The 20,125-nt window shown below is 47.9% G+C and overlaps 1 protein-coding gene across 3 annotated transcripts in view; it reads right to left on the bottom strand.

The window, feature by feature from the left end:
* mpv17l (MPV17 mitochondrial membrane protein like) overlaps positions 1 to 20,125 on the bottom strand; it is a 163,168-nt gene that overhangs the window by 79,648 nt on the left and 63,395 nt on the right. For 2 of the 3 annotated variants that reach the window (XM_086000792.1, XM_086000788.1), the window contains exon 2: positions 10,895 to 11,018. In XM_086000792.1, coding sequence (XP_085856918.1) covers positions 10,895 to 11,018 — 124 coding nt within the window. Of the gene's footprint in view, positions 1 to 10,894; positions 11,019 to 20,125 lie in introns of those variants that run through there. The other variant, XM_086000791.1, reaches the window with a different exon arrangement.

The following is a 20,125-nucleotide window of genomic DNA, read 5'->3' as shown; positions in this document are numbered from 1 at the left end:
CACCTCGGCGGGTCGGTGGCGGGTCCCGGCCTCGCTGCCAGCTCTAGCCCGCTATCCAAAATGATTTTCCCCTGATTGGGCTTGTTAAGCCCCGCCCAGCGCATTTCCCAGCCAATTGAAGGAAACGGGTCTGGTGACGTCATTTGATGATGCGTCATCAGCCGGTTTCCTTAAAGGGACCATGCGCAAATTTATTTTAACAGTTGTGCTGTCAGTGTTCTACAGCATTGAGGTGCTGCAAACATTGACAAGCACTGCACAGAGGTGCAAGGCTGCACCCAGACTCTCCCATGACTCCCTCCATATGCTTATGGAGTGAGTCACAGCACGCAGGGAGATTCTCTTCCCTTCCAATGGGCAGAATAGACCTACTCAGGAGATCAACACAGCCTGGTTGCACATTGCACAGGAGGACACAAGCAGGGATGTCATCAGGAGGATGCAGTGGAGCAAACATTTCAATGATCTCAATAGATCACGAAACGTTACTGCAAAGCCACACTCAACCTCATCCTGCTGTGCCACTCATCACATTCCCATTACTCTGCCTCCCTACCCTACTCCTGCACATCCTTACTCACACCAACTTACCTTGCACCTTCACCCATCCCTCTTTATCTACATTATCACTTCCCCATCTCATTAGCCATCCCTAACACCCACCCTCATCCTAGTCCAATCATACCAACTAACAACAAACAAGGGCAGGCACTTGTATGTTTTAGCCAATTTTCATGTTAATGTGTTGTCAAACATTGAAATCTTTATTTTCAACACTTTGCGTTCTTGGACAGATTCATGTGAACCTTTGGAAGTGGTTTAGTGAGTTGCAATGAATGGTGAGACATAACGGTACCTCCCGCAATGGTCATGAGTGTGAAATGAATGGCTTGGGCATTGTAGGGATGTTTTGTGGTGCTGGTATGGGGTGGTGCCAACCTGGTGCATCATGTGGCAGCCAGGATGTATAGCCTCAAGTGAAGTAAATCTGGCCATGGTGAGGCCATCCCTGACATCCTGAGCAGCAATGTGGTCGGGTGCTGATGCCCTCTGTCCTGTGCAGCATCAGTTGATTGCGGAGAAGGTTGCTGTTGTTGTTGGTGCTGCTGGTGTGCCTGGTGCTGCTGGTGCTGGGGCTGATCGTGGTGAGATTCTGAGGACCAAGGTAAGATAGTTTCAAGGGCACCGATGCTGATGTAATAGATGGCAGGTGAACTTGAGATGACAGAGGCGATCTGTCAATGGTGAGAGAGGTTGTTCCAATGAGGTGACACTGGATACAGAGTTTACCCCAAACACTTGCCTCCTGCATGAAGCTCAATCTGTCTTCCAAATGCCGTAAGCAACAGCTTCTGAGCTTGGAAAGTGAACAGATGTGAGATGGGAGCTTTTATAGCACATTTGCAGCTGTCATGTAATGAGATGATTCCATGGTCATACAACTCCCGACCTGCTTACCTGACGTGATCCCCGAGCAGCGTGGACCCCATGGGCGACCTCGTAAAATGTAAAGGTGAGCTGAAAATAGTTCGTAATGGGCTGCTAACAAGGTCATAATGACCTTAATGGCCTCCCCCGCCGCTGCATGTTGGATCTGTTCAGTGCCAACAGACCCATGAGCTGGGAAAGGCACATGGTGGCAGTTTGACAGTGGGGTCCCGACCAGCTGTCAAAAATAAATATTTTCCCACCTGACCCACCACTGAACGCGCCCACTGACTCCTCGAAAAATTCCCCCCAGAGAGTCAGCATGCAGGTACAGCAAGCAATTAGGAAGGCAAATGGCATGTTGGCCTTTATTACAAGGGGGATTGGAGTACAAGAGTAAGGAAGTCTTGCTACAATTATACAGGGCTTTGGTGAGACCACAGCTGGAGTACTGTGCACAGTTTTGGTCTCCTTTTCTAAGGAAGGATATACTTGCCTTAGAGGCAGTACAACAAAGGTTCACTAGATTGATTCCTGGGATGAGAGGGTTGTCCTATGAGGAAAGATTGAGTAGATTGGGCCTATACTCTCTGGAGTATAGAAGAATGAGAGGTGATCTCATTGAAACATAAGATTCTGAGGGGGGCTGGCAGGATAGACACTGAGAGATTGTTTCTCCTGGCTGGAGAGTCTAGAACCAGGGGGCATAGTCTCAGGATAAGGGGTCGGCCTTTTAAGACTGAGATGAGGAATTTCTTCACTTAGAGGGTTCTTCACTCTTTGGAATTCTCTGCCCCAGAGGGCTGTGGATGCTGAGTCGTTGAGTATATTCAAGGCTGAGATAGATAGATTTTTGGACTCATGGGGAATCAAGGGATATGGGGATCGGGTAGGAAAGTGGAGTTAGTGTCGAAGATCAGCCATGATCTTATTGAATGACAGAGCAGGCTCGAGAGGCCGAATGGCCTACTGCTGCTCCTAATTCTTCTTATGTTATGTTCTTCTTAAAGATGGTGTAGCTAAAATAGGAACAACCAGAATAAATGTGGTAATTAAAGTAGCACTGTCCTCGGCAAAAGAAAATAAATGTCCGTTTGGTAGTAACCACACAGGGCAGTAATCCAAACCACAATGAAACCCCTCACTGGTCTCCCCCTAAATGCTCGGTTGATTAAGATAGTGAGTAGCTGAATCATACAGATGAATAAGGTCCCTGGTTCAATCCGCTCAATGCTGAATTAGCTGGTCTCAGCTGGGTGATAAGAGGGGTGTTGCAATTGGTCTCAACTCTCCTGAGTTAGAGAAGGAAAATCAGATTGTTCTAGATCGCTATCCAGCAACCTCAGCTGGAAGTCTGTGCAGATGCTGGGTGAAGACAGGTGCAGGGTTGGCTGTGATGTCTCCAACGTTGAATAGCCTGCCAACATTCACTGTCTAGGCTTACACATGAAGAATGGCCACTTGGGTGAGGTACCGGAGAGTGCGGGCACCTGTACCCCAACAAGGAATCAATATTTTCAGGAGGGGAGAAACTTGGCAGGAATAAAAGGGGCAGAAAGAAACACTGCAACATCACCACAGGTAACATCACAACAACAACAAGCATACCTGGCTCTCCTGGGTGTTCTCGTTCCCCAAGCGCAAAAAGGTTAAGTGATGACCCCTGAATTGAACAGCATTAAACATAAGAACATAAGAAATAGGAGCAGGAGTAGACCATTCAGCCCTTCGAGCCTGCTCCGCCATTCAATAAGATCACGGCTGATTTTCTACCTCAACTCCACTTTCCCGCACTATCCCCATATCCCTCGATTCCCTTACTATCCAAAGATCTATCGCTCGCTGTCTTGAATATACTCAACGACTGAGCCTCCACAGCCCTCTGGGGTAGAGAATTCTAAAGATTCACCACCCTCTGAGTGAAGAAATGTCTCCTCATCTCAGTCCTAAATGGTTGACTCCTTATTCTGAGACTGTGACCCTTGGTTCTAGACTCCCCAGCCAGGGGAAACATTCTCCCAGCATCTACACTGTCAAGCCCCTTAAGAATTTAATATGCCTCGATCCCGCGCGATCAGATTCAAGTTAGTCGCCCTAAGTCATCATTTGATGTGTACGGAGAGAGTACAACAGACACGCGGGGTGGAAAAAGACTCAAGCAGAGCACCCCGGGGGTACTAACGGGAGGTACAAAGGCACCCAATTTCACCCCCTAGCTTTGGTCTCACCAGAGCCCTATATAATTGCAGTAAGACCATCTTTACTCTTATACTCCAATCCTTTTGTAATAAAGGCTAACATACCATTTGCCTTCCTATTTGCTTGCTGTATCTGCATGTTAACTTTCAGGAATTCGTGTACAAGGACACCCAGGTCCCTCTGAACACCAACATTTCCCAATCTCTCACCATTTACAAAATATTCTGCTTTTCTATTTTTCCTACCAAAATGGATGGGCAGGATTTTCATTAGGCCGGGTGGAGGCGGGATTGGAGGCGTGTGGGGGATTAAAATCCCGAAATTGGGGGGCATGAACCCATCCCGCCCCCAACCCGCCTCCATGCCAGTTTCAAAGGAGGCGGGTACCCGACCCGCACTGGGACCCGCCTCCCTGAGGTGGGAAGGGGATTAGTGCCAATTAACTGCCTGTTAACAGGTAGTTAACAGGCAGTTTTTAGCCTAATCCCTATTTTCATTCTTGAAGTGTGGGATTCCCGACGGCTCCAAACCACGCCAAGTTAGCGAGGCGGGCCGTCGGGCTGAAGGGCTTGGAGGGGTCGAGATGTCCGGTGTTCAGGTGAGTGATGGGTGCATGAGTGCAGAGGTAAGTGTGTTTGGTATGTTTAAAGTGTTTAAAGAAGTTTTACTTACCTTTACAACCTTCCTTCCTTCAGGTCTCGGGAGTCCCTCATCTCACCGGCACAGAAAGCAGAATCTGTCAAAAATTGCAGCATTCAGCTTTCTGTTCCGGAGAGATCTCTAAATCATCCTGAGAGGAAGGAATTAACTTGGAGTACAGATTGTCAGTGTTTGACAGCTTCAAACAGCTGTGAAACACTGATATTTCATCTGTCAAAAGGTCTTGACAGATGAAATATCAATCTGTGACGTCACCTGTTGCTGGGTGGCCCTTAATTGGCCTGCTGAGCCCGCTGGGCGGGCTCAACAAGGTCAATCAAGTCAAAATCGAGCGGGTTGGCTACAACTCGATGGAGGCGGGACTACAACCCCGAAAATTGTAGTCCCGCCTCCTACCCACCTCCTCAATGAAAATCCAGCTCGATAACTCCACATTATGTTCCATTTGCCATGTTCTTGCCCACTCACTTAATCTGTTTTCTCTCTCCTTCCTTTCTTGAATAGCGGGGTTACATTTGCTACCTTCCAATCTGCGGGGATCATTCTAGAATCTAGGGAACTCTGGAAGATCAAAACTAATGCATCCACTATCTCTGTAGTCACCTCTTTTAAAACTCTAGGATGTAGGCCATCAGGTTCAGGGGATTTGTCGGCTTTTAGTCCCATTAATTTCTCCATTACTAATTCTTTACTAATACTAATTTCTTTAAGTTCCTCATTCTCACTAGACACTTGGTATCCCTGAGGATTGGGAAGTATTTTAGAATTCAGCAAATGAGGACCAAAAAATTGATAGAGAGAAAATAAAATATGAGAGTAAACTAGCGAGAGACATAAAAACAGGTTGTAAAAGCTTCTATAGATATGTAAAAAGGAAGAGATTAGCGAAAGTAAACTTGGGTCTCTTACAGAGAGAGACAGGAGAAATTCTAATGGGGAATAAGGAAATGGCAGAGACATTGGCCTAGAAATTCAGTATCGCTACGTTTGGGGCGCTACAGCCGGGCGTTCGCTAAATTTAGCGCCCGGCGCAACTTAGCGCCACCTTCGCCGAAATTGAGTTGCATTGCCGCAAGAGGTTGCTGCTGCGCTAAAGCAGGCGATGCACGGCTATCATAAGGCGCTAAGCCGGCGAGCCGAGGCGCTAACACCGAGGGCGGGCGCAGCGCAGGTGCGGCGAGTTGCTGATTGAAGGCAGACACGCTGGCGCCGGTCAGCTCTTAAAGGGGGAGGGTCGATTTGTTTGGCTGCAACGCCCTGCAAACTGCAGCCTTGAAGCAAGGCCTGACCATTGCTGGTTCAACAGTTCAACGCCCAGGACCATGGGGAAGCCCGCTATTCTTCCAAATCCCATTGCACGCTCTTGCTGCTTGTCCAGGGTCATGGGGAAGGAGATGTACTGATGTCTCCTTCTGAAAAAGGCATTGGTCACCTGGCGGATGCAGCAATGTACCGCGAACTGGGAGATGTTGGCAATGTCCCCAGTAGCGGATTGGAAGGAGCCGGTGGCACAGAAGTTGAGAGCCACCGTCACCTTCACTGCCACCGACAGAGACGTCCTGCTCCTCAGCTGTGGCTGCAGATCTCTGCGAAGCAGGTGGCAGATCTCAGTGACCACCTCCCTTCTGAATCGCAGCCTCCGAACACACTGCTCCTCAGACATATTCAGATATGAGAACTGTTGGCGGTATACCCTGGGTGGGTAAGGCCTCCTATGCCGACGCCTGTTGGCCCTTCTCCGTCTGGCCATGATTGGCACTCTCTCACGGCGTCTCTGAGCCCTTTGAATGCAATGCAGAAAGCCAACGTTTCCACCCATTGCAACCCCCATTATATGTGGCGACTCTAGGCTATGGCACTGAAAGTTAAATCCAAGTGCAAAGCTCTGGCCTGAAGCCAGAAGTACCTGTGCGAGCGCTGAGTCAAAGCAGAAAGCTCAGTCCCTTTGTCTCTCTCCAAATATCTGTCTCTCAAACAGAAGGATTGGCACAAAATCGCTGCCACTTATAATGCAGGAGGAGTCCCCTTTAAAAAGCACCCCCCGCGCCCTGCAGCGACTGGGAACCGTTCCCCTCTACCAGTCGCTGGGAGCGCCAGGCGCAAAGAAGGGGGGCGCCACTGAAGTTCCGGTTCGGGGCGCACCAAGGGCGTTGCACCATGAAATGACATCAGGATCTGTGCGCGCAGCTGAGCGGGCGCTGCGGTTTTGCGCCGCCGCTAAATCTTGACTGAAGTTCGCGAGAGGCGCAGATTGCGCCGCACCCGGGCGTTAGCCGCTTCGCGCCCCACTTCTCGCCCTCTTAAGGCGCTAGCGGCTGGCGCTAACAACTGAATTTCTAGGCCATTATTTCCAGAATGTTTTTTGTGTCTTCTTCCGTGAAGACAGATACAAAGTATTTGTTTAACGTCTCTGCCATGAATGTGTATCAATGTAATCACATTTCTCAAACACCACCTTCTGTTGTACCTGACTTTCAACATATGGTTATATACACAGCACTAAACCTTTGAGACCAATTAAGTAATTATACATAAAATATCGATGTTTCTCATATGTTCAACAAGCACTCAAAAGTCTGAGTCCTATACTTCTGTTTCTCCACTAATCTTACACTAGATGGAAAAGTATATCACCTGGAAAACTCAAATTATCTGATCACATACTTCTCATCGCCATCCACGTGCTAGACTGTGTAATACTCGTAGGGGGAAAAATTGGGTCACGCCCCCTTTGGGGTGCTAACTTCGCCCAGGCGCTACTTTTAGCGCCCCGAAAAAATTAGCGCCCCCTGCACCCGAAATTCACCGGTAGTGCTCCAAGAGGGAGGCGGGGCGCTACTGGAAGCACCCCGCCTCCCTCTTGGGGCACTGCGAGTGAATATCGCGGCGCTATGTGCCGCAGCGCCACGCTCTGTGGCACATCGCGCTGCGGTACTGGAGGCCTTCGTCCCCTTATTAAAGGGGAGGTGCCTAGCGCAGTGTGACCCGGGGTCCAGCTGTGCCACCAGGGATCGGAGTGCCGGCAAAAGAGCCCGGCACTCAAGAGAAGTGCCAGGCTCACGGAGCACAGCCAGCACTCCGCGGGGGGCTGCAGGTGAGGCCGGGGACGGCAGAGGGGGTAGGTGCTGGCAGGCGGCCAGCAACAAAAATGGCCACCCGGCACCTCCCCTTTAATTTGCGCCGCAGGTAGGCCCCCTGACCCCGTCAGACATAGCGTCCAGCGGTAAGTCAGGTGGTTCTACCGAAGATCGCGGCTGGGGCGCGAGCGGGGCGCTTCGCACGGTGATGGCATCATCGCCGGCGGCGCAGTGCCGTGCTAACGGTTACCGCCGCCACTAACCTCCTGCTGAATTTAGCGGAAAGTGTTGGCAGCGTTGCGCCCAAGCGTTAGTTGCTTTGCGCCCCGTTAGGGCCCTCTTAGGGCGCTAACAGGAGGCGCAAATCAACCGAATTTTTAGGCCTTCATGTCAATGAAAGTCTAAACTGCTAAATAAAGTCTTTGATTATTCAGGATCCTAATTCACTTACTGGATCTTGTCCTCATTGTCCAAAACAATCTCCCTGTTAAAGCCAGGTAGATTCTCCGCCCCACTCCCACTCTGACCTCTCTGTCCTTGGCCTCCTACACTGTTCTAATGAAGCTCAACAGGAGCTCGAGGAACAGCACCTCATCTTTCGATTGCACACTTTATAGCCTTCTGGACTCAACACTGAGTTCAACAATTTCAGACTAGAACCACTGCTCCCATTTTTTCAGACAGCAGTTGTTGGTAATGATTCTGCTTTTGTCAGTTTCAGCTCCTCCAGACCCATCTTTTTCTTTTATTGTCCAATTACCACCACCTTTTGCCTTGCACCATCATCCCTTTTATTATTTAAATTAAATCACTCCTGCCTTCTACCCTATCACAGGCCTTCCCTTTTGTTCTTTCCTCCCCGCCCCCCTTTCCCGGCCTCTGTACTTGCTTAAAACCTGGTACATCTCTAACTTTTCCCAAATGTTAACTCTGTTTCTCGTTCCACAGATGCTGCTTGACCTGTTGAGTATTTCCAGCATTTTCTGGTTTTATTATTAATGATTAGTATCTGGCTTCATATTACAAAGTGCTTCTCAGTATATCTTAAAAACAGAGAAGCGTACATGAAGGCATGTCTGAAAGACACAATATCCAGTTCAGACTATGCAGCTGTCCTATTGTTACAGCCCCGGGTTATGCTATTGATTATAATTAGATACTGTACAGTAGAGGCACACTTCTGAATATAAGATGTCAGACCACTTCTGGGAGTGAGTAGCCCAAGAGAATAACTATGGCAAGCCTGAAACTTGTAAAAATGTGCGTTGCAAATATCTGAACCGTCTACTTTTGTGAGCTGACAAAGATCATAAATCTTTATACCCACATCCTTTAACTCGCTGTTATTTCTGCCAATGAACATTTTTAATAAATAAAATATTCATAAATGCAGCAAACACTCTAACAGTAGTCTAAGAGTGAAGTTACCGTACGAATGCTTAACGCATGCTTATTAAATTCCTCTCCATTTTAACGGAAGCTTTAAGCCTTCTATTTTTTATGATGACACCACTCCCAGTAAGATCCAATTATGTGTCCAATTCGACATCGGTTCCACATTAAATCTGCTGCAGCATAGCTGTTCTGATCTTTTCTTTCAATCATAATTACAAAATTCTGTGCATTTTCGAAGCCTGAATATCTAGATAGCCACATAAGAAGCTTATTTACAACTATATATGGACATATTCATTATTCATGGGGTCAAATATATAGATGTTAAACGTAGCTGCTTCACTTACTGCAGGCTGAGCCAGAATGAAGAATGCCATTATTTGACATGAGGTACGCATGCATCAGTAAGCAAAGTAACCGTGTTTAAAACAGTACATGTACCTCCGATTTGTTTATTTGTTTGAGCATTTTAATTTTCTTTTTAAAGTAACTTTTTGTGCTTATCTAGGTGAAGAAATGGAACATTTTGTCACATTCAGCACTTAACTTAATTTTCCTTAGTTCCCTGTAGGGAAATGCCTGGACTCCACTCAGTGCTGAATATATCACTGTGTAGATATTGTAGCATTCCATGGTGCAGTAACTTGATGCCCGATGCACTGCACCATTGTATTATCTTTTACATTTCTGTTTAAAATGTTATTTTGTGGATATAAAACAACAAACACCGTGCATGTCATAGAGTCATAGTTATACAGCACAGAAAGAGGCCCTTCGGACCATCGTGTCCGCGCCAGCCATCAAGCCCTGTCTATTCTAATCCCATTTTCCAGCACTTGGTCCGTAGCCTTGTATGCTATGGTGTTTCAAGTGCTCATCTAAATGCTTCTTGAATGTTGTGAGGGTTCCTGCCTCTACCATCCTTTCAGGCAGTGAGTTCCAGATTCCAACCACCCTCTGGGTGAAAAAGTTTTTCCTCAAATCCCCTCTAAACCTCCTGCCCCTTACCTTGAAACTATGCCCCCTGGTTATTGACCCCTTTACTAAGGGGAAAAGTTCCTTTCTATCTACCATATCTATGCCTCTCATAATTTTGTACACCTCAATCAGGTCGCCCCTCAGCCTTCTCTGCTCTAAGGAAAACAACCCCAGCCTGTCCAGTCTCTCTTCATAGCTCAAGCGCTCCAGCCCAGGTAACATCCTGGTGAATCTCCTCTGCACCCTCTCCAATGCAATCACATCCTTCCTATAGTGTGGCGACCAGAACTGCACACAGTATTCCAGCTGTGGCCTAACTAGCGTTTTGTACAGCTCCATCATAACCTCCCTGCTCTTATATTCTATGCCTCAGCGAATGAAGGCAAGTATCCCATATGCCTTTTTAACCACCTTATCTACCTGTCCTGCTGCCTTCAGGGATATATGTACATACACACCAAGGTCCCTCTGATCCTCTGTCCTTCCTAGGGTCCTACCATTCATTGTGTATTCCCTTGCCATGTTCGTCCTCCCAAAATGCATCACCTCACACTTTTCAAGGTTAAATTCCATTTGCCACTGTTTTGCCCATCTCACCAACCCGTCTATATTGTCCTGTAGCCTGAGGCTTCCCTCCTCGCTATTTACCACTCCACCAATTTTCGTGTCATCTGCGAACTTACTGATCATACCTCCTACATTCATATCTAAATCATTAATGTACACCACAAACAGCAAAGGACCCAGCACCGATCCCTGTGGTACACCACTGGACACAGGCTTCCAGTCACAAAAACAACCTTCGACCATCACCCTCTGGCTCCTGCCACTAAGCCAATTTTGGATCCAATGTGCCAAATTGCCCTGGATCCCATGGGCTCTTACCTTCTTGACCAGTCTCCCATGTGGGACTTTGTCAAAAGCCTTACTGAAGTCCATGTAGACTACATCAACTGCACTACCCTCATCCACACACCGAGTCACCTAGCATGTGAAATCTTTAAATATAATAAAGTTTGAATAAGATGGTGCTGCATAACAATGTTAATGCACCTAACTTCGACAATATCATGCACTGACTGTTGTATTTTACCTGGAAAAATAACACACATATTACTCACATGGTTTTACAGTGAATCAGATGTCCAGATACCTACATAAATCGGAGCTCTGATTCCCTCCTGACCAACACCTCCCGAAGCCGCTGGATTCGTACCATTTCTACTTCAATTTCATCCGGTGTCATGGTCAAATCAGCCATTGAGATGATGTCAAGCTGATCTGCAAGTGAGGAGACAATGTGAAGCCACAGCATATAATTTGGGAAAATGACAAGCTCTAACCATTCTCATCAATCAAAACAATCTTTACTGTGCCTGTCAGGAGCCACCAGTTCACTAACGTTGACTGACACCAAATCAAAACAGCTTCACCAATGAGCATATAATAAGCTGCTAACAGTACATTTTCTTTTGTTAATCGGTGCTGAATGGTTTTGAGTAATATAAATCACTATTAGATCGAGGTAGTCATTTTCTTGCTTTGTTACATTATAAATTAGGTTCTCAATTTATCTATAAATGAAGGCTGTATTTCCAGGTTAAGATACTACAATTCATATGTAACTTGAATTCACCTGAAGTCTATAATGCTGCCTTTATAGTGTGGATACCTGCTTTACAGTGGAACAGCAGCACTAGGTTATACTGCTGTCAACCAGCTCCACACCACTTTGTATGCATGAAAAGTGGTCCGTGCATGAGTGTTTATAAGTTATTTTCTCTTGAGGCGATCTATCCTTGAATGAAGGGCATTCTTTCAGTCCTCACATAGATCCTTTCCAGGTCATGCTCTTCTGCTGCAGAGAGGAGGGTTAGATGGTTTCCTTGCTGACCGCCACCTATCCCACTCTTGGCAGATTATCCAGGAGGTGCTCGATAGCATCCTAGTTCCCTACAAGGGAGAAGCAGGTTTTCACAGCAGGGTGCTATCAGGATACAGTGTGCCTCAGAACAGGAATTTGGCCACTTAGACTTAGAAATAATGGCCCGGATTTTGCTGTGATGGCGAAGGAACAGCTTCTGCCGTTCACCTCATGTACAGCTACCCTCGGGCTTTCAGTGGGCTTGTCGGTGCAGATTTCCAGCCTTCTGGCGTCTCTTTGAATTTGGCACCCTCTACAGGGGATCTGTGGCGTTTGTGAGCAGGACAATCAGCAGGGAAGCTGTTCAAACAATCAGATTGAAGAATCCTCACAGACGGCAAAGAAGGAAGTAAAAAACAGGCAATATAAATTACATTTAGATCATTGTACAGGAAGTAAAATACAGATTGGAGCACACACACGAGAGTAAGTGAAAGACATAAAAGAGCAAAACACAAAAACTATACTAAAAAAAATTAATTTAAAAAAAAATCTGCAACATTAATTTTCTTCTGAGAGAATGTAGCAAAATTAATTTTTCAGGGCCAGAGAGGTCATTCAGCAGTAATTGTGACTTACTACGCCGTTAAAAAACTCAGTTACGCCTGATTGAACAAGGCTTAAGTTTCTCATAGGTCTTTAGTGTGAGAATAGTGGGTAATTTGCCTAAGTTCACACCATTACTGTGATCTCTGTGTAGATTCCATCAGCGAAGACTGCAACAGTGCACCCTGTGGAGGAGCAGGGTATCTCTGACAGCAACTTCTGGATTTCCACGTCTAACTGCGCATGTGCAGACAACAGAAGTTGCTGTCAGTTTTACCCTGCCGACAGCCTTACCGTTATTAGTACAACAAAATCCAGGCCAATAGCACTGATGGCCTAGCAGCGGTGTGCCTTATTGCTCTAAGAACAGTATGCCAAATTTTGAGGCAAAATTAAATGACATTCCACAGTGTTATTATGCTTTACTCAGAAAAATTTGTTGCTATAACATGGTGATGGTGACTATCCTGGGAACATTTCATCTGCCTCAAATCACAAAAGAAACCAAGATAGTTTTTACTCTATTTAGTCATTTATTTAGTTTAGCTGAGTCTGTTTTATTCGACGATGCCACCTTCTATACCAGTGCTTCCGATATGTCTTCCTTTTTCCTCAACCGAGGATTCTCCTCTACAGTGGTTGACATGGCCCTTGACCGTGTCCGTTCTATCTCCCACACTTCTGCCCTCACCCCTGCCCCGCCCTCCCGGAACCACGATAGAGTTCCCTTTGTCCTCACCTTTCACCCCACCAGCCTCCACATTCAACGGGTCATCCTCCGCCATCTCCAGCGTGATCCCACCACCAAACACATCTTCCCCTCACCTCCCCTTTCAGCATACCATAGGGACCGCTCCCTCCGCGGCACCCTAGTCCACTCCTCTATCACCCCCAACACCCCTTCTCCCGGCACCTTCCCATGCAAGCGCAGGAGATGCAACACGTGCCCTTATACCTCCCCCCTTCCCACTGTCCAGGGCCCCAAACACCCCTTCCAAGTGAAACAGTGATTTACTTGTACTTCTTGCAATTTAGTATACTGTATTCGCCACCCACGATGTGGTCTCCTCTACATCGGGGAGACCAAACGCAGATTGGGTGACCGCTTTGCGGAACACCTCCCTTCAGTCCGTAAGGGGGACCCCGAGCTTCCGGTCGCCTGTCACTTTAATTCACCGCTCCATTCCCACTCGGACCTCACCGTCCTCGGCCTCTTGCATTGTTCCACGTAAACTCAGCGTAAGCTCGAGGAACAGCACCTCATCTTTCGATTAGGCACTTTACAGCCTTCTGGATTCAACATAGAGTTCAACAATTTCAGATCATAACCTCAGCCCCTATCATAATAATATATATATATAATATATACATCCACACTTTTTGTTTGTGCCTTGTGTTCTTCTCTCCCACATGGCAGCTGTCTTTCATTCTGCCAATGCAATTTACACTCCATCTAGAGCCATCCTTTGTTTCTTAACCTGTCCCATTACCATCTCCTTTTGCCTTGAATATCTCTTAATGCCTCTTAACTTCTCCTGCCTTCTATCCTATCACAGACCTTCCCTTTTGTTCTTTCATCCCCTCCCCTTTTCCCAGCCCCTAAACTTGCTTTAAAATCTGTTCCATTTCCTGCTTTTTTCCAGTTCTGACAAAGGGTCATCGACCTGAAACGTTAACTCTGTTTCTCTCTCCACAGATGCTGCCTGACCTGCTGAGTATCTCCAGCATTTTCTGTTTTTATTTTTGTTTTATTCTTAATCTTTCTGTCATGGGCGTGTGGGTATTTCAGCACAACCTCAGTGTTTAATACATAGCTCGATTGTAGATTAAAGTTTATTTAAGAAGTTAAACTTCGATTCACTGAAATTCCCCCATGGCTCCGGGTGGTGAATATGCCGTCACTTCAGCTCTTAGATCGGCGCTGAGAGCCTGATTCCCTGTTGTGCTCGCTGCGGCATATTCTAATTAGAAAACTAGCGAAAGTTAGCAACAGTACTTCGCCGATCTCATCACTGCAGGAAAATCCAGGCTTCTTTCATCCCAGGTGTCAAGGGTTTAAACTTAGCCAGTAACTACTAATTTCACTAATTGGGACATTTCTAACACTGCTCTAAACCACAACTATGGAATTTCAGAAGTTGCATTCCTGTGCTTAGGAGCTCAGCGTCAGCTGGTCTGAGTTATGAGCACCCACCTCTGTGTCAGAAGGTTCAAGTCCCACTCCAGGACTTGCACGCACAATCTAGGCTGAAATTTTAGTACAGGTGGGGTAAAAAATACCATGCTGATCAATAACTCAAACTATTAAAAAAATGTATGTCAATTAATATGTAGTTGAACATTCTTTGTGTGGTATCAGTACAAGCAAGTCAGTTCAAGTGATTTATATTCAAACTAGCTGGGGAGCCCCGCGTTGCGAGGGCAATTTTGGGGCGCTTGGTCTCCCTGCCCCTGTGTGTCCCCCCTCTCCCTGTCATGTCCTCTCCCTGTCCTATCCCTCCCTCCCCTCCCCTCTCTCCCTCCCCTCCTCTCCCTCCCGTCCCCTCCTCTCCCTCCCTCCCCTCCCGTGTCTCCCTCCCTCCCCTCCCCTGTCTCCCTCCCTCCCCTGTCTCCCTCCCTCCCTCCCCCACCCCCTCCCCTCCCCCACTCCCCTCTGTCTCTCTCTCCGGCCCCTGCCCCTGCCTAGCGCCTGAGGTCCGGTTCTGAGGCCGGGACGGACCGGAGCTGAGGTCCCCCGCGTATGGCGCGGCTGATGGACGGCCGCTGCGGGCGGGCGGCGCATGCGTGGTCAGTGCGGGCGGCGCATGCGCGGTCAGTGCGGGCGGCGCGAGGCAGCCCGCGGGGAGCAGGCAAGGGCGGCTTGGCGGCCGTTAGCGAGCGGGAAACTTCGAGCGGCCCGCCCGCGCTCCGTCCGCGACACCGTGAAACCTGAGAGGGGGAAGTAGAGAGAGACAGAGAGGGAAGAGGAGAAGGAGAGAGAGGGAAGAGGAGAGAGGGAAGAGGAGAAGGAGAGAGAGGGAAGAGGAGAAGGAGAGAGAGGGAAGAAAGAGAGAGAGTGAGAGAGAAATTTTTTGAGCTTCAGGCCCCGAGTCCCCCCTGCGCGAGGGTGAGGAGGAGGGGGGGGGCTTGCTAAACACAATATAAAACTCAAATAAATTGTTAATTAATTCCCTAACACATAATTCAAATATTTACCTTACTTCCCTAACACACTGAAAGTGTGGGGAAAAAATCGTGAAACATCAAGATGGCGGCCACTCACCTCAGATCAGAAGGATAAGGCCCGCCCACACACGCACCGATTGGTCGACCGGTCAGGTCACCGAAGCATAGGATTGGTCAATCGTCGAGTCACTCGACACTCAACTGTAGGAAGGAACCCGCCGTCCGATTGGTCGACCTCGACGTCACACGGTCGCTAATGAGATGCTAATGAGCGGAAGGCTGAACGTTTTTCGGATACCGCGGGCGCGGTTTTTGTCCGGCCGAAACGTAAATACGCCTATGACCGGTCCGGAATCGCAAGCTTTCTTTTGAGGCGATGCGCGCGTCGGTACGCTCTGTAACTTTCAAACGTATAGAGAACAGACAGACAGACATCGGGACAGACAGACAGAAGAGCCGCTTTATATATATAGATAAATGGCACAAGTGATCAAAACTACAGAAAGACGTATGCATATTAGTGAAAGGTGGGCTCCATTTATACTGTGCAGGACTACTTTATATTAATTTCTCATAAACACAGAACACGCAGACTACGTCCCTGTGTGAATACCTTTTATGCCAATGTGGAAGCACTGGGATTAAGAGTAAATGATGCCGCTATAATTGACATGAATGCTAATCTCCAATTAAAATCTTGCTGCAAACGTTCTATCTTCTTTTGAACTATCATGAAGCCATGTAGGCCAACAAGGATTATCTAAAGAAAGGATAAGATTAAGTATACAGTCTGCAAACATGATTTGTTGAAACAACAAAAGAAGTTGTACTGCATACAAACAATTGCACAACAATGACCTAAAACAGACATCACAATGCAATCCAATCAACGGGGTACCATGCACTATAATTTAGAATAATGTAAATGTATGCAATCTCAGGAAAAGTCTTAATTTGGCATGCACACAAAAATTGAGAATTTATAAAACTAATTATATATTTGCTATTTGGTGCCAAAAGAGTTAGCCATATTTGTACTGACGATTACTGTTAATATACAAAACTACCAGAGCAATCAACACTCTCAAAAATGTAACTCCACAGAAACCCATGGTAAAACAACATGGGCTAGAAATTCATTGGCCCTTATTTTCCGATGCCTACGGGTGTGTACGCGCTGTGTACACTCCCGTAGGGACATGGGAAATGCCGGTTTCAGACATGCGAAGCGCATGTGCTGAAAACCGGCATTTCCGATCTGTCAAGAATGCTTTTGACTGATCGGATGCCTGCCCTGGAGAAGGGCCTCTGCGGGTGGCCTGCTTTTACCAGCATAAGAGTTGAAAAAAGTTTTTTTTTTTTTAAATGTTCACTCATTTATAATTTAAAAATACTTTTAAAAAAGGTAAGTTTATTTTTAGCCCTGTAAAAAACTTTAATTATTTTTTCAAAAAATTTAATTTTTGTTTGAAATATTTAATTTAATGTAATTTAAACTCATTTTAAAAACGTGATGGTTTTTTTAAATGTATTTATTGTTTCAGTGTGTTTTTGGGGTGATCTCCATTCATACTTTTGACGGGTTTATCTGTCAAAAGTATGAAAGGAGATTCCCTTCTCCTATCGGCTGGCCTGGCCCACGTGATCCCAGGGACGCTTGCGAACCGCCTGCGTCTCTGGGATATGTGGGTCCTGCGCGTTTCAACTTTGGAGAGGCCCAGGAGCGGAAGTGTCCAGACCTCGGGAGCCCTCAGGTAAGTTCGTAGATTTTTTTCCGATAAGAGGCATCCGCATGCAGGAAGCCTCCTATCGGAAATTACGGGCCATTATAGCCCAGGAATGGGCGGTAAAATTAGAACAGCTGGACAATTAGCGCCAGGCGCTAATGCTTTAGACTGCACGCAAAATTCATCCTCACTGTTCAATAAAATGATTGGGGCGCTAATTCAAGCCTTAAAGCCCAAGCTCATTGGCGTTACACTCAAAGGGTGGACCAATATCAGGTGCAGTCTAATTGCAAGTCATCATTGCCACAGGATCTTTCCAGTTCTTAAACGGGAGGTTCATTCATGCTACAGAACTTCATTCTCAGCATTGCTGCCTGTGAACCTGTGTCAGCAAGCATGAGCAGGCCAAGCCTAAGGAGCCGGGCGACTCAAGCAGGTGTCATGATGGCAGATCCACACCCCAGGGAGAAAGCCCGCAGATTTTCAGACCAAGCATTGAAGGAGTTGGTGTCTGCTGTGGAGAGACAGAGAGTGGTGCTCTACCTGGCAAGTGGCAGGAGGCTCTTGCCGCAAGTCTTCCGCGCCATGTGAAGGGAGGTTGCCCATCAGGTCTCGGGCAGCACTGTGGTTCCCAGGACCCATACACAGTGCAGGAAGAATTTAACAACCTCACTCGGGTGGTCAAGGTGAGTCAATGCCTCAACAAATGCTACATAATACCATCTGAACCTCACTGCCCAAAGCACCACACCCCCAGCATTCACCCACCAACAATCTCTACCTACCAACACTCACACCCACATCTCACACCTTGCACACAATGACAGCTATTTAACTATGGCAGGCACGTCACCCAAACACATTGCTCTACACACACTCACACACTTTCCTTTCCCTTGCAGGCCAAGGTGGCTCACAACAGGAGGGAGCAGGAGCGCACAGGCGGGGGACAAGCCAACACCCAACCACTGTCTGCACTGCAGAAGAGTGTTTCAGATTACTGGGCACCAGGTGGTGGGCGCCGTGACCACCGGCAATGTTGACCCCCTTTGGCGACAACGACGGTATGTTTATCCCTACTCCTTCATCTCACATCCCACTTCCCCCTCACCCCACAAGCCTTTTGCACTTTCCAGCTAATCATGATGTATGCATGCATTTCTCACTTCCTGCGCCCCTCCCCTCAGCTTAACCCGACTCTTGTGCCTTTATGCTTTCAGATAATGAGAAAGCACCAGAGCAGCCTGTCCCTGAGGTCACCATAGAGAGCGAGGCGGGAGAAGAGGAGGAAGAACACATCGTGTCACTGCATCTCTCACCCGCAGGCACCAGCTCAGATACTGGTACTACGCATTCTTTAGAGGCTAGTATAGTAGCGGGATCTGCACAGGGTGAGGCACTGGGGATGAGTGGGCTGCAGCAAGGCCTGGGGGAAAGGGTAACTCGGGGGCCAGCTCCCTGGAGGGAGAGTTCACGTGCAAGTTCTGCTGCACAGGACTCAGATGAGGCCCTCGATGGGGAGGCCTTTAGAAGAAGGTTGATGGGCATGCACACAGAGATGATAGGTGCAATGGCAAGGGTGCCCGAGAGCCTCTGGGCAATGGTAAGGAGCGTGGAGGAGTCCACCTCCAACATTGCACAAGGCTCTGCGCACACCATGGAGCCCATCATTTTCAAGGATGATAGACTCCCAGAGAGACCGTGGTGACCCAGACCTCATGCCACGTGTGATGGGCGATGTGGCAGTTTCCATTGCAGCTTAGGTGGAAGCGATGCAACGTCTTAGTGCTGTAATGCAGTCTATGCTTGGTGGCATCCAATCTCAGACTGCTCTCATGTAGTTTCAGCTTGATGCCACGCAAGCTCTGACTGCTGCGATCAGGGCTTTCATGGTGCCGCAGCAGGCCAGCAATCTGTGCTCCAGCAGATTGCTAGGGATGCTGAGGTACTGCCCCGGAGAGGGGCAGTGGATCAGTGGAGCAGGAACCTGCTGTCCTCTCTCAGGATGACAGCATTCCTGTTCCCACCACTGGCACTCCGCCATTGCCCTTGTCGCGGCCTGTCATCCAGACAGCCCAGACTGCTGCCGCCCATGCTGAGGTGGTGCAGTCTACAGCCAGGCCTTCCAGGTCCAGAGCTGGTCGAGAGCATCCTGCAAGGCCATCTGAAGTCTCCCACATGGACACTCAGCAGTCTTCCACCAGCCCTGCTGAAGCCACTGGGCCAACACTTCATAGGAGCACTAGAGTAGGCAAAGGCACAGTAATGACAGGCATTAAGGGATTGCACAAGGGTGAATAATTAATATTGTTGTAAATATATGTTCACTGATTATTGATAAATTTATTAATTCAGTTTGCATTCTTTTGTAGTGTGTCTCATTTCAGCTTTGCGCTGGGATATGGCCTGCGACAGGGATGGAATGATGGGAATATGGTGAGCAACAGGGATCTGGGGTTTAATTTATTCGAACCACAGTCTGATGAGGCGATCACGGAACGTCCTTCTGGAAAGCCAACTGAGTGGCTGCCTGCTCCCTCGCTTCTGTTCCTCCTCCTCCACTTTTTCCTCCTTGTCTTCCTCTTCCTCCTTGTCCTCATCCTCCTCTCCCTCATCCTCCTCCTGAGGTGGTCCCGCAATCCCTGGTGGCAAGGGCTGGGCCCTCATGACGGCCAATTGTGGAGCATGCAGCAGACCACCACGAAATGGAATACCCGCTCAGCCAAGTACTGGAGGGCGCCTCCCGAGTGGTCAAGGCAGCGGAACCATCACTTGAGTACCCCGATGGTCTGCTCAATGACATTCCTGGTCGCAGCATGGCTGTCATTATATGAGTGCTGGGCAGGAGTGTTGGGGTTGCGGAGGGGAGTCATGTGCCAGGTGGAGAGCGGATAGCCCTTATCTCCGATCAGCCAGCCGCGAGCTTGACATGGTGGCTGGAAGAGTGCTGGAACACTGGTGATATGTAATTCTGTCACCAGATTGCTGAAATGACCCCCTCTCTCCATCTCCCACCTCCAGCTGCT

The sequence above is a fragment of the Somniosus microcephalus genome, chromosome 11, assembly GCF_052327205.1.
Source record: "Somniosus microcephalus isolate GS21.2 chromosome 11, FLI_Smic_1.0, whole genome shotgun sequence".
In the NCBI taxonomy this organism is placed as follows: Eukaryota; Metazoa; Chordata; class Chondrichthyes; order Squaliformes; family Somniosidae; genus Somniosus; species Somniosus microcephalus.
This window is presented reverse-complemented; position numbering and strand designations above follow the sequence as displayed.